The following is a 25,763-nucleotide window of genomic DNA, read 5'->3' as shown; positions in this document are numbered from 1 at the left end:
GTGGGTTAGAGAATTAGCAACTATGCACACGTGAATTAGGATCCTCAGGGAAGCCCAAAAGTGCCCAGCAGGGCCACACATGCCTCTGGGAAACAGACTGCGAGGAGCCAAGACAGGAAGCATGCTGGCCACCAGCCTACCTTTAGGTTCAGTGAGAACCTTTGTCTCAAAAAAGAAAAACAGAAGATGGCACCTAACATCAACCACACACACATACACTCAAACACACTGAATAAAAATATTCTTCGAAAATTTAGTTCACAAAAATAAAGAAAAAAAAATTAGTTCAACTCTGCAATGTCAAAGTAGGCCTCATGGCCCAAGTGCCCAAAATTCCATGTAGGTACTGTTCTGTGCAGCTCTTTCTGTCCATCATGCACATATGTACACTGCTTCACATCATGTGACAGGAAACATTCAAGTGTGTGTCTGCAAAGGTCGTGCAACTATCAAGGGAGTTGATTCTACACAAAAAAAGTATGTAACTAATTGTAGCTCCAACTGCAAATAATGTGCAGCTTCCCACATGTGGGAACATACTGGCAAGGGCCAAGGGACAACTTACACACTTTCTTCATGCACGTCTCCAGCACTCAAGGGAAATGCATGACAAACATAAACACTAGGAGACACCATTATGTCACCCTATTTAACTGTAAAACTCTTACACTATTTGAAAAGAATCATTTGGAAAGAGCTATTTTTATGGGAAAATAGAGAGGCCAGAAGAGAGGGAGAATAAATAGAACACTCAGTAACATGCAAAATATCTTAATTTTTGCAGACAGGCTTTTGGAAAAGGAATTAAGGACTTCATCTAGAAAACTAGTATTTGTGAGCCCATTCTTGACTCTGTACATCCCAGAGGCCAGTTGATTGCTGAGTTCTGTGGCTTTTCACCAAGCGCTTACTTACTATACCACATCCTGATTCTGTCAAGAACTGTTTTGTATTATTTCATAATATTCTCAAGACACAATAACCATGTAACCAAGAAAAATGAAACAAGAATGCTAATCCTCAAAGCCAACAGGACTTTTTAGACTTTATTCTACATTTACAGGTAGAGTCCTAAGTGGTATAAGAAGAATTTATACCTTATTGTGTAATTCAAAATTTATGATTTGTACTGGACTGTATACAAAGCTTTAAGATATTAAAAATACATGTGGCAGCCTTTAATATTATGGCAAACCAAGTTAACATATATAAATAATAATATATACATATTTATATCTGTATAAATATACAGATACATATACATGCATGCATGTATGTGTCCCACAAGGCCTGTGTGTGCTTTAATTATTAAAACAAATATAGAATCTAGTTGATGACCATATAGGGCCAATAAAATTGTCCTGTATCACGTGATTCCAATCAAGCCAAGACAAAAGGCTTCACGATTATTCCTGGAAACTGCTGTCTTTTAGTAGACATTGCTGGGATGATCTATCTCAATGCTTTAATTAAGACTGAATAATCTCTAGGCAAAAGTTCTGTGCAGAAGCCAGACTAGAACAACAAAGGCTCTACAAAGCCTTTATTTAAGGACAGCAACCATGTGGTACCATTACTTCAGGACATCAAGTTCAGCCTGAGCTTAAAAGACCCTGTCACAACAAAGGAAGAAAATAGGATTTTTCTGTTTTAGGACATTACCTAATTTCTAATTAGATAATGGACTGTTTTAGGGCTCACAATATAAGGCTGGCCTGGGCACCCCAGGTATGGTGGTTAGAATCTGCTTGGCCCAGGGAATGGCACTCTTTGGAGGTGTGGCCATGTTGGAGCAGATGTGGCCTTGTTGGAAGAAGTGTGTCACTGTGTGGATGGGCTTTGAGAGCCTCCTCTGAACTGCCTGGAAGTCAGTCATAGTGGCCTTTAGATGAAGATGTAGAACTCTCAGCTCCTCCTGCACCCCACCAGCCTGTATGCTGCCATGCTCCCACCTTGATGATAATGGACTGAACCTCTGAACCTATACGCCAGCCCCAATTATATGTTGTCCTTGTAAGAGTTGCCTAGTTCATGGTGTCTGTTCACAGCAGTAAAACTCTAAGACACCAGGTGAGGTCTGATCTTGAGGTGACCATCCTGACTGTGACTTCCAACTGCTACATATACAGCTATGTGCCACCAGACACAGCTATGAATCCTTAACAGTCAGAGGAGCAGTTGTATAAGTAAAGGCAAACAAAATAAAACATTCACAACTAGTATTCACCAACAGTATCACTATTCAGCATCAATAGTCAACCAAAAATAACCCACACCTGGGCCAAGCCTTACCTTATTTTCTGCATAAGCAAGCCAGCGGCTCCCAAGAGCAATGGGATTCATGTTTGGCCCAGGACAAGGATAACAACCTGCAAGTTCCAAAAAAACAGATTAAGAATTTCCATAATACCTTTTCCATGAATGTATCACTTCTTGAGGAAAATAAAAAAAATTTAAAACTTCTTAAATTTCAAATAATGGTATTCACTGATTTGTTTTGCTTTGTGACAGGGTCTCTCTATGTACTCCTGGCTGTCATGGAACTCACTACGTAGACCAAGTTGGACTCATATGGATCTGCCTCTTTCTGCCTCCCAAGTGCTGGGGTCAAATGCATGCATGACCATGCCCAGCCCAGTATTCCTTATTTTAATACTTAAATGACTTATACTTTCCTCACTTCTCTAGTGACTCTCCTGCGACCAAAGCAGAAGACCTGGAAGTCACTTTTCATTAACTAAAGCCTCTATACTGTAATTCCTGAAGAATAAGATGAAGTTGCAAGGAAATGACTCAAGTTCCTAAGTAAAGTTCATAAATTTAAGAAGACTTTTTGGAGAGGATAGAAAGTCTAAAATGGTAAGAAGGGCGAGAGAGCAATTATAACTATGTACAAACATATCAGAAAGAAAATGATGCTACAACGGTGGAAAGGGAGGGTGAAGGAACGAGGGCAGTGAGCAACATCAAAGGATGATGCCTCTGTAGCAGGATTCAGGAAAACCAGATGATGTAACATTGTCGGTTAGCATGTCTTCTCCCAGTGCCAGCTGCTAAAACCAACGAGTGTGCTAAGATGTGTCTACTATTGTTACTTCTGAATTCTTAGGGGCTCACAGGGATCTGCCCTCTTCTCCTTATGTTGAGTTTCTCCTGTCTATCAGTGTGTCTAGGGAATCGGGATGATGCTGTCACTGCTGAAGGCATGTTGTGCTGACACACAGAAAACAAGGGCATCCTGAAGACTGTACAAAGACAACACACACAAACAGAAGTGCCCTACTATGTAGTATGAAGTACTTGGAGATTTGAAATTAGCATCATTTCTGTTATGAGACATCTAAATGCTAAAATCATATTAGAGGTAATTATTCTCCAGAATTAGCTTTAAAAACCAAAAAGAAAGGTTTAGGAGGGAACACCAGGACATATAGGCCATCTAAGACTAAAGATTGAACTAAGACCAAAGAAGACTATTGTCTCAAAAAAAAAATAAAAACTGAAAATCTAAACAATCTAATTTTAAATCAACTCCCATAACCACTCCCACTGATATTAGATGCTTTTACATATCTTCTTTGATTGCAACCTAAGGAAGACACCTACAGGCTCCAGGGTCTCAGAGTAGTGGAGGAAAAGCAAATTGTTTTCAGAACACTATTTTATCAGCCACAGATCATTATCCCAGACTTATAAGCATAACACCTCTAACAATTAACTCTAGCTAACAATAAAAACAAGTGAACTGTGTCAAGAGTAGAGATTTAAAACTCTGAAATAGTACAAGGAATTCAAAGATGTTTACAATGTCATTTAAAAAAGAAAAAAGAGGCAACTGGGCATTAGCAGAACTAGGGCTTTCCAATTAAAATCAAGATAGAATCCAAGAGCCCCATATCAACTCCTATCCCACAGAAGACAATTGTAGTGACCACACACTTCATCGGAACACTAAGGGCACTGAGGAAGGAGGGCTGCTAGGAGGCTGGCCTAATTTCTTGTTTGAGTAAAGAATCTTAAAGGCACAAGAAAATGATGCAATTTTACCAGAAACCAGTTCTGAACAGAGGTATAATTTGAACATAGTTAGGAAAACAAGAATTCAATACTCTCAAGCCTACAGGCCTGAGAAGACCAGAAAGACCTCAAACTCTGCAAATCTGCCGGCCTCTTCCTCCCACAAGCCAAGGCAGAGGCTAAAGGTAACGCTGCCCCGCATGCCCACCTCAGTCCACTCATCTTTAACAAACATACCCAAGCAAATCAATGGTCAAAGTTACCTAGATGCTAATGAACCTGGACACCACATACAAAAAGTACTTCAGAGCTACAAGACTGCTCAGCAGTTCAGAGCACTTCTTGTTCCTACAGGGACCCAGCCTCAGTTCCACATATCCCTCAACCTTTTGCAGCCCAGTTACAGGGGATCTGAAGCTTTCTTCTGACCTCTAAGGACATCAGGCAAAAGACTCATAAACATAAAAATAGTAAAATAAATGAATCTAAAAAACTGTTTAATTTGTTCAGAAAAGATGATATTTAAAAGTACAACATGAAGCCAGGTATGACGTGCATGCCTTTAGTCCTAGCACTAGCGAGGCAGAAGCAGATGGACCTCTGAGTTTGAAGCAAGCCTGGTCTACAGCAGAGCAGCCAAGGCTATACAGAGAAACCTAAAAACAGAACAAATAAAAACCAAAATGAGGGACTCTGTGTGTCCTCAGGTTTAGAATAACAGTTTCAAACATTTGATAATACACAGCTTTGGTTGAAAAAAATTTTAAAGAACACCATCAATATGAAAAACAGGAGCTGGAGAGAGGAGCTCGGTCCAATACCAGTGCCCACATGGCTTACAATCTCTTATAAACCCCAGTTCCAGAGATCCAGTCCTTGCTCTGGCATCTGTATGTAGAGGGTACACATATGACACAAATATACAGATACAGTCAAAACACTCACAACATAAAATCAGGAAGTGAAGGGACAAGTGGCAGAATAGAGGGACATATCTGTAACATATAAGTGACAGGTGACACATTTTAGAAAACAAGTCAATATGAGATACTTTTAAATTAAAAATGAACTAAGGCATAAATTATCAAAGACAGGAAAATATATATAATTACAAAACTTGCAACCAAATGTTCCTATGAAAACAGAAAACATGCACACATAAAAGCTGGAATGTTCTCAGGTTCACATGAATGTCACCCATAACACTCCAGAAGGATACAGAAAGCAGTTTCTGTTAACTGATTTACAAATACATGTCTAATACCCATGAAATTTAGGATTATTATACAAGAAATAAGAACTGGTGACCAGGTGTGATGATGGGTGTCTATAAACCACCCTTGGGACTTCAGGGTCCACCTGGGCTATATAAACCCAGGCTAAGGGGTGAAAAGGGGATGGAGGAGGGGGGGAGGGGGAGGGCACAGACAGTGAGAGGGTGGAGGGATAACGAAGGCTGCAAACCAGGCCAAAGGATGTCTCTAAGCTCTGTTAGACAACAGCCATAAGACCCAATGTTAGACCAGAGTACTCTGAGTGCAACCCAGAAATATGCACACCATTTGGGAGCTGACTGAGACATCATGCCTATGGTTAATGGCCTTTTAAGGTTCTATGGGCTTAGAGAAACTTCGGATTTTATTCTGTTCATTTGTGTGTATATGAAACATATGATTTTGAGCACTATGCCATCCAAAAACTCAAGAGGTGGGAATAATGTGCAGTAAACAGAAAACGACAGTTTAGTTCACCACACATATACATATGTGCAGAGTTTTCTGCACAGGACCGGGAAACATCAGAGAAGCCCTCTTGCCTTATGAATAACCCAAAGACATGGAGGTAAATTTAACATATAAACTGACCCAGAAGGCAGGCCTCACCAATCCTTTCTGATTCTTATTACAAACGTAGGGAGTGGTAGTTCCAAGGCAGCCTGGATAAATACCAAGGCACTGCCTTCCCAAAATGAAAAATATATAAAGCAAGCAAGCTTCTCTTACCCAAAATTATAACTTTGCATTTTAAAGCTACTTTAAACTCATTTCCATGTGTTCCATGTGTTGCTCATCATTAACATAAACAAAGAACAGACATTCTAACACTAATAACATTAGGACTGCACAAAATAACTTTCCTTCTCAAACTGAAAACACAGGCAGATGCAAGGAGACTGTTTATCAGACACTCTGGTCTCTCTGGAGACTCTGTATCTGCCTTTCAACTTCAAAGGATCCTTAAAATGACTACTAATGACATCTATCAGTCTTTGTCTTTTGTTTCCTAATCATCCCTGGGTTTTAGATTTCCACACTGGACAGCTGCTTAAGACCAACTTCTCTGTACATCTGAACAAAGGTGTCTCCTTTCTCGTCCTGTTGGATGCGCTCTGTTACCAGTTCTCTATTAGCTCCCTTTACCGAATCCATCCACTCTTTGGCACAAATCCCCATGATGCCCGCTCTGATGGGCACTGAAAACTCTGCTCATTTTACAATACTCACATTGTATTCATGCATAACTAAGGCCTTCAGCTAAGACTACATTATGCAAAAGCTTCCCATTCTACTTCAGAAGCTAAATGTCTGCATGATCAAAATGACATCCTCAGTAAGAAGAGGTCTTGTGACTCTTCACAGGGTACAATCTTACTTCTTTCTGAGCAGAGTACCAGGCTGGAGATGCAGCTGAGCTGGTATATACCTTCCCTGCCTCATGCCAAACTACAGGCTCCATCTACAGCACTGTAAAACTAGGCATGACAGACCTATAATCCCAGCACTCCAAAATTGGAGGCATGGAGATAAAGATGAAGCCACCCTGAACTACATGAAAGTCTTTTTAACAAACAAACTACCACAGTGGGTATAATAAATGAAGAGCAGGCACATGCTACAGGCAAATGAGCTACCTCCATAGACAATGCAGTGTGCCCACCTCCCAACACCACGGTCAATCTCTGCATGAATCACAATTAAAGCACAGAAAAATATGTGAGATCTGCATCAACTTAAACACAGTTAAGAAATTACCTGAAAGTTTGGAATAGTGTAGAAACTCGAGAAAAACAATGCTCAATAATGTTATAAATTAGCACTGTTTGCCAACTGCATATTAATTTAATCACACTGAATTTGGTTTGAAATGTTTTTATTAGTGGTGAGGGTATGGTTAAATTTTGCTTTATTTGAAATAGAGTCTCAATAGCCAAAGCTGTCCTGGAACACACTTATGTAGCCCAGGCTTCAAATTCACAGCAATTGTCTTGTTTCTGCTTCCAAAATGCTAAAATTTCAGGTGGACGCCACCACCATGCCAGAAATCATGACTTAAATCTATTGAATGATGGTGTAATGCAATGATCCCAATTCTTGCTGAATGTCATCAATCTTTGTAACTACAAGTCACTTGGATAAACTCAATCCCTCCAGTCAGGACTGAGACAGATTAAGTCCCAGAGGAGTGTAAGACAGGGACAGGGACTCACTTAATAAGGAACCTCCACACAGCAGAGAGACTGCAGCAGGCATTACTTATGGTAGGAAGCAAGAAATCAAGGGTTTCTATTGTTGCTTTCTAAACACTTGATGGTTTCTTTGTTTTTTGTTTGTTTGCTTGGTTTGGTTTGGTTTGGTTTGGTTTGGTTTGGTTTGGTTTGGTTTGGTTTGGTTTAGATTGGATTTTTCTTTCTTTTTCAGTTCTAGGGACTGAGCCCAGTGCCTCACACAAGCTACACAAGTGCCCTAAGATATCCAACCCCAGTTCCTTTTTACTTTTTATTGAAAAATTTTCTCACTAAATTACTTGGACATGACTTGAACTTGAAATCCTCCTGCCTCATCTCTATAGTAGTCTGTCAGGATGACTGCAAACTCTACTAATAGAGGCTTTAAGGCATCCCCAGTTCACAAGAGTCACTGCACATATTCTGAGAGAGTATGTGAGATTCCTCTGGTGACAAAATACATGACAATGATGGCTTAGCTGTCAGTTGTATGTCACTTACAAGGGGCCAGAAATACTGCAGACACTTCTTGATCTCTGAACAATTCGCATACTATGCAAGGGTCCAGAAACACAAGGTGAAACATTTAGAAATATACAGTAAAGAACACCCACTGAGACACACGCACAGGGATGGGGGGAGACAAAGAAATAAAGACACGAGAGGGAAAAAAAAGTAAGGAATGCCTACTACCCTAGCAGTCAGGGGCTGAGGCAGAAGGATGACAGTTTACTATCACTGTGGTACAAACTGGGAAAGATTCTGTTGAAAGGGAAGAGACAGAATAAGACATGAGAGACAGAGAGGGAGGAGAGTGGAGGGTGAAAGACAGGAGGAGAAAGGATAATTAATAAATAAATAAGTCTGCATTCTTATACTAACATTAATACAAAGAAATTTCATTGAAATATACAGTGCAAATCACCAACTCTAGCTTCTTCAGCGCATCTAAAATATTAAGTATAAAATATTAATCCAATGTTAATAATAAATAACAAAAATTGTAAATTTTTTATTTTAATTTGAATGTTACAAAATAATTAAGCCTCTGTGTTCTTTAGGTCAAACAGTACAGATAATATAAAAATGTAATTAATGTAATTCTGTATGTGTTACTAGCGCTCATGCCAAAGGCTGCATGCTTTTGCTAACTAAGTTGCTAACTAAGTACTATACCAACAAAGCCTACCCTAAGCCTACCTGGCTTAATTAGTTGTCCATAATGTGCTTTAAATGAATTGTGATTTTTGTAGCTAAATATCCACTTAAAAAGTAAATTATAACTCAGTAAGTTAAGTCAGGAAGCCAGATGGAAATATCTGAGTTCAAGACAATTCTGACTCAGTGATATGCATGAGGTTAAAAAAATTAAAAAAGGCCGGGCGTGGTGGCGCACACCTTTAATCCCAGCACTTGGGAGGCAGAGGCAGGCAGATTTCTGAGTTCGAGGCCAGCCCTGGTCTACAGAATAAGTTCCAGGACAGCCAGGGCTACACAGAGAAACCCTTTTTTGAGAAAGGAAAAGAAAAAAGAAATAAAAAAGAAAAGAAAATTTAAAAGAAGGAGGAAGAGGAGGAAGAGGAGGAGGACAATGACAGGAAGTAAGGTGTGGGTAGTTAGGTAAGGGTAATCTTTCAAGTAATTGAGCAGTGTGAGTATGTATAAAATTTCCAAAGAATTAATAAAAATATTCTAAATACTATAAATAGTAGTAAGCCAGTAAGAGCACTGGCTGACTGCTCTTCCAAAGGTCTGAGTTCAAATCCCAGCAACCACATGGTGGCTAATAACCATCTGTACAGCTATATCTGACACCCTCTTCTGGCGCATCTAAAGACAGCTACAGTGTACTTATGTATAATAATAAATAAATCAAATCTTTGGGCCAGATCAAGCAGGGACTGAGTGAGCAGGGCCAAGCAGAACAAGCAGAGGTCCTAAAATTCAATTCCCAACAACCACATAAAAGCTCACAACAATCTGTACAGCTACAGTGTACTCATATACATTAAATAAATAAATAAATAAATAAATAAATAAATAAATAAAAATATTTAAACAACAACAACAAAAAAGATACATATCTCAGTCATTGCTCAAAATCATCGTCACAGGCCCAGGGCAGAACACCCTCTTCTTGCATCTGAGTATACATACACATACATATACATTTTTACGAACAAACAAATCTTTAAAAGAAAACCAATCATGTTAGTCTCCACCAGCCCATTTTAATGTTGTAAGACCCTGAATTGATAGAAAAGTACCAACCAAGGACTATATGCTGGAGTCAAGTTAGAAGGGGTTTGACAGAGACTCCTGGCACTGAAAATAATAATAATCACAAAATCAGAGAAAACAATTAAGGGCATAAGGACAGTCTTACAATTCTTTATGGTCCACAAAATATGACACATGCCCTGTACTGAATTGTTGTATCTTACTGCATGTAGTACCAGATGTATGTAATTATCTATAATATATAATGCAATTATAACAAAGAAACTGCCCGTAAAGTAAAGGAACAATACTGACATACACTATGAATCCTGACATAGGGTAGCTACTCAGCAAACATGTGTGTAAGTCTGTATTATATCTCAAGTTCATTTCAAAATGGAGACCCACTAAGCTATTTCTGTAAGATATACATATCAGACTCATTGGGAAAAACTATTAACTTAGTTGGCTACAGGAAAAACAAAATTAAAAAACTGTTCTGTCACAGACTCACTAGGGTACAGGACAGCTAGCTGATCTGGCTGGCATGTCTAGATTGTCTCTCTGTCCTGTACAGCTGAGTATGACAGGCCTGCGTATTGCAGCTCTCAATATTATCAATATATCCCCCACATCCCGCCCTCCCATTTCCATCCTCTGCTTCTCTTTAAAACCTAGCACTGAATTCGTGTTTGAAAACAGCTTGAAACTAGATTCTATGCTAATTTCCGAGCTCCTGACAGTAGTGAAAATCATGGAGCAAGACAGGGGAGAGAGAAAAGTGCAAATGGAAAACCCTTCCCATAGCACAACCTGTCACTTGTTTAAGTATGCATAACGTTTAGTGATGTGAGAGCAGCTTCATAAAAACAGCTACAGCAAACAGTGAGAACCACTCAGTTCAAGAGCAGGAGAAAACCTTACACCATGTACAAAAAGGCGAAAGCACTCTGCCTTATAAGTAATAGTGCCCACAAGAATCACAGGAGGAGGCCGTGTCCAAAACTCATGGCTGACTGCATCAAGTCAGCAACAGAGACACAAACGCACAAGACAGAAAGTAAAAGGATTTGGTACATACTTGTGACAAAAAATTTTTTTGTGAAAGTACAGCTATCAAAGGCAGCGATTTTCTCCTGCAAGACTACGACGAGGATCCTAAAAGTAGAGAGGAAAAACCAGAATAGGGTCGTGAGTAAACATGAGATTCTATGAATTGAGTCATACATAATTAAATTATACGTTTAAAATAAAACATTTTAATACACAGACTAGAAAAAGCAAACTCCAAAAATCTAAGAGTAAAAACAATGCAATTTTTCATATAAACAAAGAAAGTGGCCTACAAACACTTTCATTTTCATATTCTCAAATTAAACAGGCGGCACTGAGAATGAATAATATTAACCAGTTGGGTACTACTAAAAGTAGTGTTCAATGATATTTAAAGTGAGCATTAAATATAAGATGGCTTTATGTAATCTATCGCTCTAAAAGATTGTAGAATTTCTCAGCACAGCCAACAAACCAGCAACACTTGCAGTGAGTGTAAGACAGCTTTTCTCGGTGAGCCAGTATATTAGAATTTAGTAACAATCAGCATATACAGGCATTTCAGACAACAAAGTTTACAAATAATCAGGGGAATAATTTATAAAATAAAGAATGTATAATTCCACTAATACTTTAATGTAAGGTAAAATTGCAAAAATACATCACAAATATTAAATTAGAGTTTACTATTTCTGGCAGAAATACAAAAACACAAACTTAATAATTATTTAAAAAAAATCATCCTTAATATTAGATAATTCAAATAAATCTTATTTTAACTTAACGTGTAAATCTAATTGACAAATGCTAAAAACTGATCAGGAAAATAATATGACTTATTGTGTAAAAACACAGCAAACAAGTCTTGTAAAAGAAGAAAACTCCCATTTGCTGAAGCAGAAGAATTCTAAATACTATTACTCCTAATATGCTATTGCCATTATTATTCAGCTGTCTGTTGACAACTCATCTGGAGTTTGTTAGCTGTTTTATTGTTACTAATCACATAATCTGTGGAATGTTCTATATATTATACACTTGAGCATATAAGAGACAAAGACACTGTCCCCATAAAGTACACAATACAAACTTCATTTGTGTCCTATCTGTAAAGACTGTCCCAAACCCTCTCACATCCTTCCTCACACTCCCAGCACCTTACAGAGGCAGTATCAAGGTTCCTGTTGTTCCCTTACAGACAATATCCATCATTTTTTTAAAAAGTCAAATAATGGAGCACACAAAAAAAATTTAAAAACAAACAAACCCAGAACCTATTAAGTCAGTAAAACCTTCCCCAAGTGTGGTGAAGCATGCCTGTGGTCTCAGCAACCCAGCGGGCTGAGGAAGGACAATCAATAGTTTGAGAGCACCTCAAACTATATATATAGTAAGATCTTACCTGAGGATAAGTACGTAAAGACAGTGGGACACACACAAACAGGATGACCAGAACCAAAGAAAGAGCTCGGAATTCTCTATGTGTGAGTGTTTATAGGGGCTTGGGTGTTCTCTCTCCTCTTAAATTCTCTCTTAAAAATCCTTTCTGTGCTAGCTGCAACTCAAAACCTTCCCACGTCTAGCAGAAACACTCTGGCTGAGCTACATCATGCTCTTTCTTACTTTTTAAATAAGAATCATGAAATCAAGAGGCCATGAAACTACAAAATAATCAAGTTAAATTTACGTTAATATATAAGTTAATATATAAAAACAGATAATTTCAAGTATCATACTGTTAAAAGTACCTTAAATCTGTAAAGAGGAAGAAAAAGAATACAAATAGTAACCAACCACGATAAGGTAAACACTAAGAGCACGCAAGTCACTGCAGTACTTGCCACTAGTCACAAGGTCAGTGCATAAAATAGTGACATAATAAGAAAACATAACCAAACATATATATGAGACCAGTAACAGAAACTCAAAATAAGCAAATGGGCACTGGAATTAAAAAAAAAAAAAAGGAGAAGGAGGAAGAGGAGGAAGGGGTCATGCATTCCACCAACTCCACTTAAAAATAAACCTGGCAGGAATGATGAAAGAAAGAAGAAAGAGCTCTCTCCTCATCCATCAGCAGACACTCCGCAGTCACCACACAGACCAAACACAATTATTACAAACAGCCTAGTGCCCAAGGGTCAACAAAGACAAAGATAATCAAAACTCTACCAGCAAAATGTAAGATCCATGAATAAAATGCTAAACAATTTTTAAAGTACCAAAAAGAATTTTTAATACTAACTACCCTGGGCTCTGATCCTGGACCTGGCGTTAAGTTGCTCTGCCTGCCTTCTCCCCCACCTCGCTCCACCCTGTCATCCATCAGAAATCATGAAAAGAGCCTAACTAAAACCCCAGGGTGTAGACAATCCAGAGGTAGAGACGTTTTACATTTACAAGAAATGGGATAGCAGATGGCAAGGTTTAAGTCAGGGGAGCAGGGAGCAAAAAGGTGTGGCACATGTTACTGTCAGCTACAGGAAGGAGTTCACAGGAGAGTTTAGAGCAGAGAGAACCCATGACCACCTTAAACTCAAGGGATAAATTTTGACACTATAATAAAAGTGGGTGTGCCTGGTGAAATACAGACTTGAAACAGCACACAGACAGCGGGTTAGAACAGGATGGAAGCAGGTGTAGTGAGAACTGTTAAGCTCTATATGCAATAGGAAAGAAGAGGTGGGTGGAACTAACATTTGGCCAATGGTTTTAGAAGATGGGTTCAGTGAGTTGAATGTGAAGACTGACCCTGATACATCAAATCACAGGAACTATGGTTAACTAGAGCAGGAGCAGAGGTCAACCAAGGACAAATGACAGTTCGTACTTTCAGACCTTGAGGTGGTACCTGGAAGGACATATCTCATATGGATGAAAGATGTGGATGACAGCTAGGCCCATGGGGCAGACTTATAATCCCAGGTACTCAGAGGCAAACATAGAAGAATAGGGTATTCAAGATGAGCCTATCTTTACATTGAAGGGGAAAGGTGTGGCCAGGGCCCTAATGGTAACATGATATGTAGCACCTGTGAGGTCATGGGTTCGATCCCAAGCACTGAAAATTACTAATGAGGGTAAAAATGATGGTGATGGGAGTTTTATGGAAGTCAATGAACTCTGTCGAACATGTTATGGTGCGGGTACAAGGAGTAAAACCGCATTCACCAGAGAGTGGGGAGCCACACATGGTAGCTAGAGCCTGTAATCCTGCACAACTGAAACCACGTAAAAGCACGGGTCAAATAAGAAGTAGAATTAGGCAGCAAGGGTGGGACACAGAGACCCACGGACCCGTGCACAGCACTCCGCTGCCCACTACCCAGAATGCACTCTCTCAGGACATACCCTCAGCCAAGTTGTCTTCATTGGCCTTGGGCTTTACCTGAAAATAGTTTTGTCTCTTGGGCTCTGTATACATAAATTTATGCTCTTCAGGAAATGTATAGATCCATCTGGCTTCCTGTTAAACTTTCTACTCTTCTTTCATATGCTCATGAGCTCCAGTTACTTTTTCTGATTTTTATTCTTTTTCTCTTCTTCCTCTCTTGGTTTGATGAGACTGTCGTGTATCACAGACTAGCCTCAAGGTGGCTACTTAGAGGAGTATGTCCTCCTGCTTCATCTCTCATGTTCTGGAATTACATGGCTGTGTCACCATGTCCAGCAAACTGCATAATCTCTATAGACCACTCACTATTAATTCTTCCTGCACTGAGTTAACTTGGTACACCCATTCAGAAGTGCTTGGTGGGCCAGGCGTGGTGGTAAAAAGGACTGCCAGGGCTTGTTACATCGAGGAACTCTGCCTTGAAAGACCAGATGTGCTTGTTGCATGCCACTCTCAACACCTTTCAGCATCAAGGGGGCTAGGCCTTGAGCACATTGCTATCTGTGCTTTCAGTTTACCTCTATCCACTAACAGGACTGACATGCCTGGTCTCTCCTCCTCTTCACACTGGGTTGTGGAGACGCTAGAGGGTTTCTTCCCCTGCTTCCCAGTGCTGTGCGTTGCATCTTTCATCTCAGTCCATCTAAAGCTTCCGACTGTGACCCTGTGTCTGCCACACCCCTGCACAGGATCCTTCTGTCCTCCTTCCTTACATCACCCTTCTTACGCCCTCACCTTAACCCAGTCAGGTGGCAAACAGGAGGGCCTGCTCTGTGAATTGCTATTGACACTCTCACATTGTTCTAGTCACCTGAGTGTGTGAGCAGCCTGACACTCAGGGTGGAGGAACTCAATTCTGACAGCAGAAAGGAAAATGTGTAACAGCATCAAAAATGTTTTAAGTCACAATAGTTGCTTTATTTAAATTATGTAATTACTGAAATGACTTCCTCTCCCATGACTTTATATACCAGACTAAGGTCTCATTATCAAACTCAAGTGGAGATGACGACGACAGGTCATTCTGAGAACTCCCTGATTAAACCTCCTCGTGAGCAGTCCCAGACGTACACACCGAGATACCTAGTCAGCCCTCTAAAGGTCAAGAGCCCCTGGTGAAGCAGCCCAGAATAGCCACAGGGCTTGGGTGCAGAGTGCTGGGGAAAGCAGGAGGCTCCTCAGTGTTAGTGCTGCTACCCTGAACCACAGGACTGTGCTCACCTACCCTCTGCACACTTTTGCCCAGAAAATGCTCCACTGCATCTGGTCCTGTACGCATCCCCGGTCTCTGAGGATTCCCTCAGGCCATAGCATACACTTCTGAGTAAACTCAGGTTTGCTCAAATCTACCCTATGCTGATCATCACTACTCCTGACAGCCACCACACCTGTCAGCTATATACCTGACAATCACCTCCTAAAAGGTCTCCTGAACCCTTGTTGTGGATCTCAGAATTGTCCTGTGTAGTTACTGCATTCACTCCTGAATCATTGTGTAATGTAGCTGTGGTGATTTTGTGCGCAGCTGTTAAGGATCTGTGTGCTTTCTGAAGAAAGGCAGGTCCAGACACAGGTGACTATGAGGATTTTGGGGTAGTCAGAAGCTTTACTGTGAAGCTCTTGGCTACACATACCCTATGGTATTAATATTTAAACAGCAATTATATATTGTTAATTTCCTCTCTAACTTAAGCTCAGCAAACAATTTAAACAAAAAAAGAGTCAGAGTTTTGCTGCTTTGTGTGAATGTTCATGAATTTATAATATAAAGAAAGAATGTATATTCTAATGTTGCACTCTAATAAATCCATCCGGGAAAGCTTGGAAAAGCTCTTGGTCGCAAACCATTCCACACACATCTCTGAGACAGGGTGAACACGGTGCACTGTTACTAGCTCACTAAGTCTTTCCTCGGCAGCTACAACTTGCAACTTGAGTCTGAGTGTACTCACAGACACTTTCCCTTTGAGAATTGAATTCAGGGTTTCCCACACACAAAAAAGAAATTTCTTATGCCCCATGTTCGGGGCTTTTTTTGTAAGATTTACTTATTCACACTCATTTGTGTGAATGTGGGTTGGCATGGACATATTTTCAGAATGGTGTGGGTGTGTGTGGAGTTCAAAAGACAACTTCAGATGTCTTTCCTCATGCTCCACCTCCTTAGAGGCATCTTGTACCCACACTAGCGGGCCCATGAGCATCCCGGGATTCCACTGGCCCTGCCTCCCCCCTTGCCCTAAGATTGTTAGGGTGACAGGTGCCTGTGGTTCCTCCCTGGGTTCTTGGGGTTGAATTCCTGGAGCTTTTTCTCACAGAGCCACTCCCCAACCTTATGTGCTTGCTCTTAGTGGTGGAAGATTTACACTTTGTATCTCAGACTCTGGTCAAGATACTTCTCATCAGGCAAGTTCAGCCTTCCCTCCTGTGAACCGAAGTGCCACACAGACTGAATTCCTAAGATTCTTTCTTCTCTAATAGCTTGTGTAAAATGTTATTATTCCTAGAACTCACATAGCTTAATCTACATTTGAATATTTTCTCATAATTTTAAAGAAAGAAAACTGACCACAACTACTGTTGTGAAATGTTAAGGAATAAAAAACGTACTGAATCATTAGGCAGAATGCAGTCATACACGCCTAAAGTCCCAACACCGAGGATACTAAGCCAGGAGGGTGACGAGACCAAGGAGAGTCTGGGTAACCTGGCAAGACTCTGTGACAAAGGACACTAAGTCAGGAGGGTGACAAGACCAAGGAGAGCCTGCGTAGCCTGGCAAGACTCTGACAAAATAACCTAAAGTTAGAGGGGAAGAGGGCAGCCCCGCCCATCCTCAGACTCATGCTTAAGGGCTCAGCTTGAAGTTTATGCATGAGTATTTGCATATGCAACATCCAGGTTTGACCTCACCACAGAAAAGGAAGAGACACACCCCATTTCCAATACTTGATTTCCTGTACTCTCAAGAACATCGCCTGGTATCCTCCATTCATATAAATTCCACTCATATCGCTACACCGAATCACAACTCATGGCTAGATCAGGAGGCTGGGAAGTACTCAATGTGAAATCTTAACTATTTCACTGGAAAGAAATGTGAAACTTATTTTCAGTGAGTGAAAAATCACATGCCTTCTACATGTCAAGGAGGCACATTACAATTTGAACATAAGCGTATGAAAAACACTTACCGCTTATTACAGTGAAGGTCATAAATGGGTGTTTTAAACTGTATGGACTTGACCATTTCCCCAGTACGGAGTGAATACAGATCCACACAGCAGTACGGTGGTGTCGTGCTAAAAAAACAAACATTAGTTTAAGTTAAGGAGAAAAGACAGCACAGTAAACATTTTCTCAGCACATGATACCAAGAAATATATTCAGCGGTTATCACACAGAATAAAAATAATACAGCCAGGCAACTCATTTTTTAAAATGTAGCATTCCAGGAGGGTGAGCCACGCCTTTATTCCCAACACTGCAAAGGCAGAGGCAGGCAGATCTAAGAGCTCCACACCACGAATGGCTGTAGAACTAATGCTGTGAAGGAGAACAGCACCATTTTGTAAAGAGATTAGTAACATGTTCATGGTAAGAAATGCTTCCTAAATTTGATTAAATGATTAAAATGATTTCAAAATGAACAAATAAAATTGGTAGATAATGTATATGGATGTAAAGTACTGCAGAATATGATGCAAAAATTAAGTGGTAGAGAAAAGGCTCGTTGGCTCAGTTGAGCTCAGCACAGGAAGTCGGTTCTGTGCATAACTGAAAACCCAGTTTACAGGGAAGAAAGCTGCCTGTATTTACTAAAAGCTTGGTTGTGTGTGTATAAAGCTCAAAGGTATGAAGAGAAGGACACAGATTATGTCCCTGAACATTAAAGAAAACTGCTGTGGTTGATACATTCTTGCCACCCAAGCTCCATCCCTAGTTGTCTCTCACCTATACCTGCCCCATGTACCCCAAGAGACCCAAGACACTGTACACACACACACACACACACACAGAGAGAGAGAGAGAGAGAGAGAGAGAGAGAGAGAGAGAGAGGAGGGAAGAGGGGGGAGAGAGAGACAGAGAGACAGAGAGAGAATTAAAATTGTAAAACAAATATCATTTTAAAGCACAAAAATAAAACAGTAAGATCCATTAGAAACTGGCTTCCTCTCTGTATAAAAACACACAACAGTTGAGTGACAGCAGGGAGCTGTCAGTGACAGCAGGGAGCAGTGTGACACAGAGCACTAAGTGGGCTTGGCTGAGCAACCCCTGGTGTTAGGGAACTGCTGACCTCCACAGCAGTAAAGATATTACCTTGCATGTACACAGAGCAACTCAAGAGGGAGAGATTTTCTGAAATCTTGAAATTTAGTTTCTAAAATTAACAAAAGTAAAATATTACACCCAAAATTAATCTGACCCTCTACTGCTAAGGGGACAAGTTAGCAACCAATGAAACTACCAGGGGGAAGCAGTGTGTCCTTTCCAGTGAAGTGCTCATGGCAATGGAAGCCAACTGCTTCACTGGCCCATGCAAAAGATTCTTTTCCAAAATCCCCAGACAGGAGGAGAACTGCCACAAAGCCTCACTTCAATATTAACTGAACTAACAAGACAACGCTATAAACAATGTACACATTGGGGAACCACTTAACCATTAGTAAAAAGAAGTAATCCTTTAAAGTAAGAGCTCTTATTAAGTCATGAGGCAGCCAAAATCTTCCCGGCACGTTCTCTTGTTCAGTGATTGATTCTATTTACAGACAGCTGAAGAGAAAGTTCCCATTTAAATCTGGGTCTATGTATCTCACAACTTGCTCTGCTGCAAGACAAGCTCTGCTTTGTCCTGCCACCCCCCACACGTGCGCCCCAGAAGCCGATACCATATTACTGTGGAATCATATATAATAAAGTTGTCCGGGCTCTACAAAGCTCAGTGATTGGGTCACTGGAACAGACCTCACATCAAAATGAAGCTGATTTTTAAAGAAACCCAAGGATGTAACTAACTAGTTCATTTTGAGTTAAGGGCTGAGTCTATAGGAAAAACAGATCGGATACAACTAAATTAGCAAATGAGTGCATAAAATCCTCTGAATCAGGCCAGAGAGACTGTCTTTTAACACACATGTATCAAATGAACAATAAATACAGTTTGTAATTTTTATGATAAATACAGTGATAGATGTAATTTGGCTCAATTGAATTTTCCTTATATAAATGAGGTGTTTTATAGTAAGTTACAAAGCAACACTCGGCTAGCAGTTGTACATGACTCATATCCATAACAGGGATTATTAATATTTTATAGGGAAAGGCCTAATTTTCATATATTATGATAGCCAAAGGAATGGAATTTCTAGTCATTTAAGTGAGAAAGGTTGATTATGTCTACTTAAAGACCAAGGCTTTTTTCCTTACTAATGAAAAAGTTTTCTCTAAAAGCAATTGTAAAATACGGGACACAATCTGGATCCCACGATGAGAAAATATTGAAAATAAAATGAATACAGAAGACAAGCATCAATAAGAACCCAGCAACATTATCATCTAAATCAATCTATAGTTAAAATTACCCTAGTCAAGCAAAAATAACTGTACTTACCAACTCTGAATAATCATATGCGATAAAGCCAGACCTAAACTCTCAAATTTAGAATTAATTTAGTCTTTCTTTCATGTCCTCCTTGATAATTAAGTGTTGCCAATATAACGTCTGTGTGTTGACTCTTATGTGAACTTGACACAGGCTAGAGTCATCTGAAAGGAGGGAACCACAATTAAGAAAATGCCTGCATGACCATCCAGAGACTGCCCTACCTGGGGATCCATCCATCTTGTTGGCAGATGCCAACAAGAACTTGCTGACAGGTGCCTAATAAAGCTGTCTCCTGAGAGGCTCTGCCAGTGCCTGACAAATACAGAAGTGGATGCTCACAACCATCCATTATATAGAACACAGGGTCCCCAATGAAGGAGCCAGAGAAAGTACCCAAGGAGCTGAAGGGGTTTGCAGCCATCTAGGAGGAACAACAATATGAACTAACCAGTAACCTTAGAGCTCCCCGAGACTAACCACCAAAGAAAACACATGGTGGGACCCATAGCTCTAGCTGCATATGTAGCAGAGGATGGCCTAGTTGGTAATCAATGGGAGGAGAGGCCCTTAGTCCTGCGAAGGTTCTATGCCCCAGTATAGGGGAATGCCAGGGTCAGGAAGCAGGAGTGGGTGGGCTTGTGAGCAGGGGAGGGGGGAGAGATTCAGAGGGGAGATTAGGAAAGGAGATAACACTTGAAATCTAAATATAATAATAATAATAATAATAATAAAAGGATAAATAAAAAAGGATGGAATTCCTGTTGTCAGGCTTGCAGGACAAGCACATTTATCCATAAGACATCCCATGATCTAAATGACTTATTCTGGATAATAAATCTCTTACTTATAAAGAAAAAAGAGAAAATGCCTCCATAAGATCAGGCTGTAGGCAATACTGTTGAGCATCCTCTTAATTAGTGAATGATGTGGAAGGAGCCAGCCTACTGTGGGTGGTGTCATCCCCAGGCTGGTGGTATTGGGTTCTATAGGAAAACAGGCTGAGGAGGCTAGTAAGCACTCCTCTATGGACTCTGCATCAGCCCCCACTTCCATGGTCCTGCCCTGACTTACTTTGGTGTAAACATTTCCTCTTCAACTTCCCTTTGGTCTTTGTGTTTCATCTCAACAATACAAACCCTGCTGTGTTGAGAGCTCACTTGGCTGTTCAATAGATCTCTCTCTATCTCTCTCTCTCTCTCTCTCTCTCTCTCTCTCTCTCTCTCTCTCTCTCAATTATTTAATTAACTAGCAAAAGATCTTGTCTCAAAACAATAAAATGGACACAGTGTCACTCTAATTAGATTGGGCATAATCTTAAAAGTAAAAATTAAGGGGGCTGGAGAGATGGCTCAGCGGTTAAGAGCACCAACTGTTCTTCCAAAGGTCGTGAGTTCAAATCCCAGCAACCACATGATGGCTCACAACCATCTGTAATGGAATCAAAATGCCCTCTTCTGGGGTGTCTGAAGACAGCTATAGTGTACTTACATATAATAAATAAATATATTTTTTAAAAAAAAAAGTAAAAATTAAGAAAAGAAAAAGCTAGAGAAATTACCCAAAGAACTGAAGGGATCTGCAACCCTATAGGTGGGACAACAATATGAACTAACCAGTACCACCAGAGATCGTGTCTCTAGCTGCATATATAGCAGAAGATGGCCTAGTCTGCCATCATTGGGAAGAGAGGCCCCTTGGTCTTGCAATCTTTATATGCCCCATACAGGGGAATGCCAGAGCCAAGAAATGGGAGTGAGTGGGCAGGGGAGGGGGGAGGGTATAGGGGACATTCGGGATAGCATTTGAAATGTAAATGAAGAAAATATCTAATAAAACAATTAAAACAAAAAAGAAAAGAAAAGAAAAGAAAAAAAAAAAAAAAAACGGAGCCGGGCGTGGTGGCACACACCTTTAATCCCAGCACTCGGGAGGCAGAGGCAAGCGGATTTCTGAGTTCGAGGCCAGCCTGGTCTACAAAGTGAGTTCCAGGACATCCAGGGCTACATGGAGAAACCCTGTCTCGAAAAACCAAAAGAAAAAAGAAAAAAAGAAAAAAGAAAAAAAGAAAAAAGAAAAGAAAAGAAAAGAAAAGAAAAAAACTCTCAGTAAGAGAAACTGGAAATCTGGTCCACAGGTGTTGATAATGTAGTTTGAATCTGAAATGGCCTCCATATGATTTCTGTTCAAAGTACCTGATTTCTACCCTGTGCCAATATGCTCATGTACACATACTTCCTATGTGTGTGTGCACATGTGTACACTTTCATGTGGAATCCAAACGTCAATGTTGGGTATCTACCTCAATCATCCTCCCCATTATTTTGGCAGGACAGGTCTTTTAGTGAACCTATGGCTTACCAATTTGGCTAGCCTGCATGTCAGTGAACATCAAGAATAAGCTTGCCTCTACTTCACCCTGCTTTTACATGGGTGCTGGGGTTCTAAACTCGGGTCTTCATGTTTACACAACACCTTCTGAGCATCGCCACAACCCCGCCGTACTCTCTGGAAATCTGTGGGGCCTACAGCTGGAATCGAGTCACTAACAGGTGTGCCTTTGAAGGGCACACCTCATTCTGTCCTTGGGTCAGAGTTTGCTGGTGGTCGGCTGTGAAAAGTCACATGCTCCCATCACTGACTTGCCTGCCACCACAGATGTAGCCACTAACCATGCACTCCCTGCCAGAAGGACTGAAACCCCTCCGCTGACATGAGGCACTAAGCCACTTCCAACATGTGCTGTGAAACAGTACAGACATTACTCTCACAGGCGGGAATCGAGGGTGGTGGACTGCCTGTGGGAGACAGGCTGGCAGATCTCAACATAAGGCAGTATCATCTGAGGTCCCACAACTCCACTCCTAAGCCTACACCCAGGAGAAATGAAAGCATATGTCTATGCAAATGTTGGTACATTAACTCCCACAACAGCATTATTCATAATAACTGAAGTGGGAGCACACTCATGCCTATAACACACAAATAACGATGGGATAATCACAGACAAGACTACTCTCCAATAAAAGTAAAAGTATCGACATGTTCTGCCATGTGGATGAACCTCAAAAACATTATGCTAAGTGAAAGTAGCAGAGACTTGAATGGCCTCATCCTGTAGAAATGCATTTGTCTAAGGTGTCCTGAGGGGTAAATCCATTGAGACAAGCAGACTGGGGGCTGCCTTGACCAGAGGAAGAGGAAATGAGGAGTGACTTCATAATGGGTGTGCTTTCCTTCAGTGTGAGGAACGTGGGCTGCTAACAGGTAACTGTTCTGCAACATTTCCAATGAACTACAGTTTAGCAGGGTATGTTGGTTTTTATGAATTCAATTTTAGCAAAAGAAAGCAGGCAGCGTGCATGCCTGACAGAGTAATAAAACCACAGAGCTAATAAAAGCTACAGAAACTGGGGGTGGGGACATAATGGCAAGTACTTCAATATTAGGGAAGACAGACAACTAAACCAAACAACAGAGATTTAAGACATGAGGCAAAACCTAGAAAGTGAGAATGACATTAATATACTAGTTTTCAATGTGACAATCAAACCCAGGAGAGAGGAAATGGAAGACAGAAGGATCTATGGAAGGCCATATGGAGACATACTCTCTCACAACCCAATTACAACTTAAATCCTAGGATGGGACATGGCAGCATACACCTTTATTCCCAGCCTTTAGACAGTCAAGCAGATCTCTGAGTCTGAGCAGGGCCAAGACCTACATTGTGAGATCTTTTCTTTTTAAAAGTCATATACATACCTAAAGAAACAAGAGGGGCTAATGTGCATGACACAAAAAAGGGCAGGGGTAAAGTTAAAGGGTGGGGCCAGAGGAATAAGAGAAGAGAGATGGAGAAGTGGACCCCTACATGAGAGGATACTGTCTGTACTGGCTAGTTTTGTGTCAACTTGACACAGGCTGGAGTTATCACAGAGAAAGGAGCTTCAGTTGGGTAATGCCTCCATGAGATCCAGCTGTAGAGCATTTTCTCAATTAGTGATCAAGGGGGGAGGTCCCTTTGTGGGTGGTGCCATCTCTGGGCTGGTAGTCTTGGGTTCTATAAGAGAGCAGGCTGAGCAAGCCAGAGGAAGCAAGCCAGTAAAGAACATCAGCTCCTGCTTCCTGACCTGCTTGAGTTCCAGTCCTGACATCCTTTGGTGATCAACAGCAATGTGGAAAGTGTAAGCTGAATAAACCCTTTCCTCCCCAACTTGCTTCTTGGTCATGTTTGTGCAGGAATAGAAACCCTGACTAAGACACTGTTGCTAACAGAAATNGATTGCCCAGTCACAGAAACCTCTGTATGCATGATTGGCCAGTCACAGAAACCTCTGTATGCATTATTGCCCAGTCACAGAAACCTCTGTATGCATTATTGCCCAGTCACAGAAACCTCTGTATGCATGATTGGCCAGTCACAGAAACCTCTGTATGCATTATTGCCCAGTCACAGAAACCTCTGTATGCATGATTAGCCAGTCACAGAAACCTCTGTATGCATGATTGGCCAGGAAAGAACCACAGGCTACTGCCCCGTTCTCAGTTACCACCCTAAACAGACAATAAGTGGCCCTATTGTCAATGATGCATGCAGCCAAAAAACAAAAAACAAAAAAAAAAAAATTCAAACAACCAGGAAACTTCCTACCAGCTTGCAGGCTGTTGTTCAATATTAACCTACCAGGCAAGATATGTCCACTGGCACAATAATGGCATCACTGATAGATACTAACCAACCAACAACATTCTGATTACATTTGAAGTCTGTTTCGAGGGAAGGAATGCATGCTTGGTACTTTCAATCTGGTCAAAAGTCCATAGCCCTACGGGTGCTAGGGAAGGACAAGCTTTGGCATGTCAAACTGCCTTCTAACCACTTATGTTTAAATCTTAATACACTGGTCATGGTTAAGCCAGTGGTCATCTATTTTGTGTACTTAAGAAATATGTCTAGAATATAATAAGCTATTAATAAAGATTCAGGGGAAAAAACTACTCCTGAATAAGATGCAATGCCCATAATTAAGAATAAGAGTATAGAAACATCTAGACCATCTATTGAATTATATCACGCTCAAAACACTCACTGGTTAAGAGCATGTACTGCTCTTTAAGATCCTGAGTTCAGTGCCCAGCACCCATGCCCAAATGGAAAACCTATAGGGCACTGGGAGCTGCTGGGAGGCATATTTAAAATACCTACAAAATGAGGAGTGTACAGGGGTGCATTTTAATTAAACATAAAGTGCAGAGAAAAAAAATACATTTGCAGGATCTTGAAATTTGTCCTCACATCCTAAAAGGCTCTCATCAGACTCATTTTGTGGTGCCAAAGGATGTATGTGGGAAATTCCCCATGAAGGCACTGCAGACACCAATTCTAGACAAGACAAGTAGCCTCTAGAGCATAGGACAACTTCCGTAATTGTTTAAGAAAAATAAACTAAGTTAAAAATTTTCCACCAGATGCATCTTGGACATGCTGAGTGCAGCCTCTGAAGCTTAAACCCCATAAGCCGGAATGGACTCCTCCCACAAGAGTAATAAGACAGATCAACTCTGAGCTAACAGGCTGCCCAGCACTGGGTAACCATGCAGTGGTCTGAGCAAAGCAATCTTTAGATGCATGTCAATCTCCAGTGAGAGCAGAGATCTTATAGTGTTATTCAGCGACATTTAAATTCTTGTTATTAAGGCATGTTCCAAGCATGGGGGGACATGCTTGCTCAGATGGCCACATTTGAGGAGAAGAATAATCTAAGCATACAAATAAGGTTGGACTTAATTACTCATCAAAAACTATTAATAAACACTATTTTAGAAATAAAATTTATTCTCAAAAGTACCTAAGCAGACTTACATCATTAAAGCTATTTTTTAAAAAACTGAAATTTGTCCCTATGTGCACATTTACTGTAACAATATAAAACAATTTTCAGCCAGGTGTGGTGGCGCACGCCTTT

The 25,763-nt window shown here is 40.6% G+C and overlaps 1 protein-coding gene across 9 annotated transcripts in view; it reads right to left on the bottom strand.

Moving 5' to 3' along the window:
- Nucleotides 1–25,763, bottom strand: part of Bcas3 (BCAS3 microtubule associated cell migration factor) — a 487,192-nt gene that overhangs the window by 369,222 nt on the left and 92,207 nt on the right. For all 9 annotated transcript variants that reach the window (XM_021213444.2, XM_029545996.1, XM_021213443.2 and 6 more), the window contains exons 8-10: nucleotides 17,384–17,491; nucleotides 10,824–10,900; nucleotides 2,293–2,369 (exon numbers count right to left, since the gene is read on the bottom strand). In XM_021213444.2, coding sequence (XP_021069103.1) covers nucleotides 2,293–2,369; nucleotides 10,824–10,900; nucleotides 17,384–17,491 — 262 coding nt within the window. The remainder of the gene's footprint in view (nucleotides 1–2,292; nucleotides 2,370–10,823; nucleotides 10,901–17,383; nucleotides 17,492–25,763) is intronic.

Source organism: Mus pahari, chromosome 14 (genome assembly GCF_900095145.1).
Source record: "Mus pahari chromosome 14, PAHARI_EIJ_v1.1, whole genome shotgun sequence".
Lineage (NCBI taxonomy): Eukaryota > Metazoa > Chordata > Mammalia > Rodentia > Muridae > Mus > Mus pahari.
Note: the sequence above shows the minus strand (reverse complement) of the source record. Positions and strands in the feature narration are given on the sequence as shown.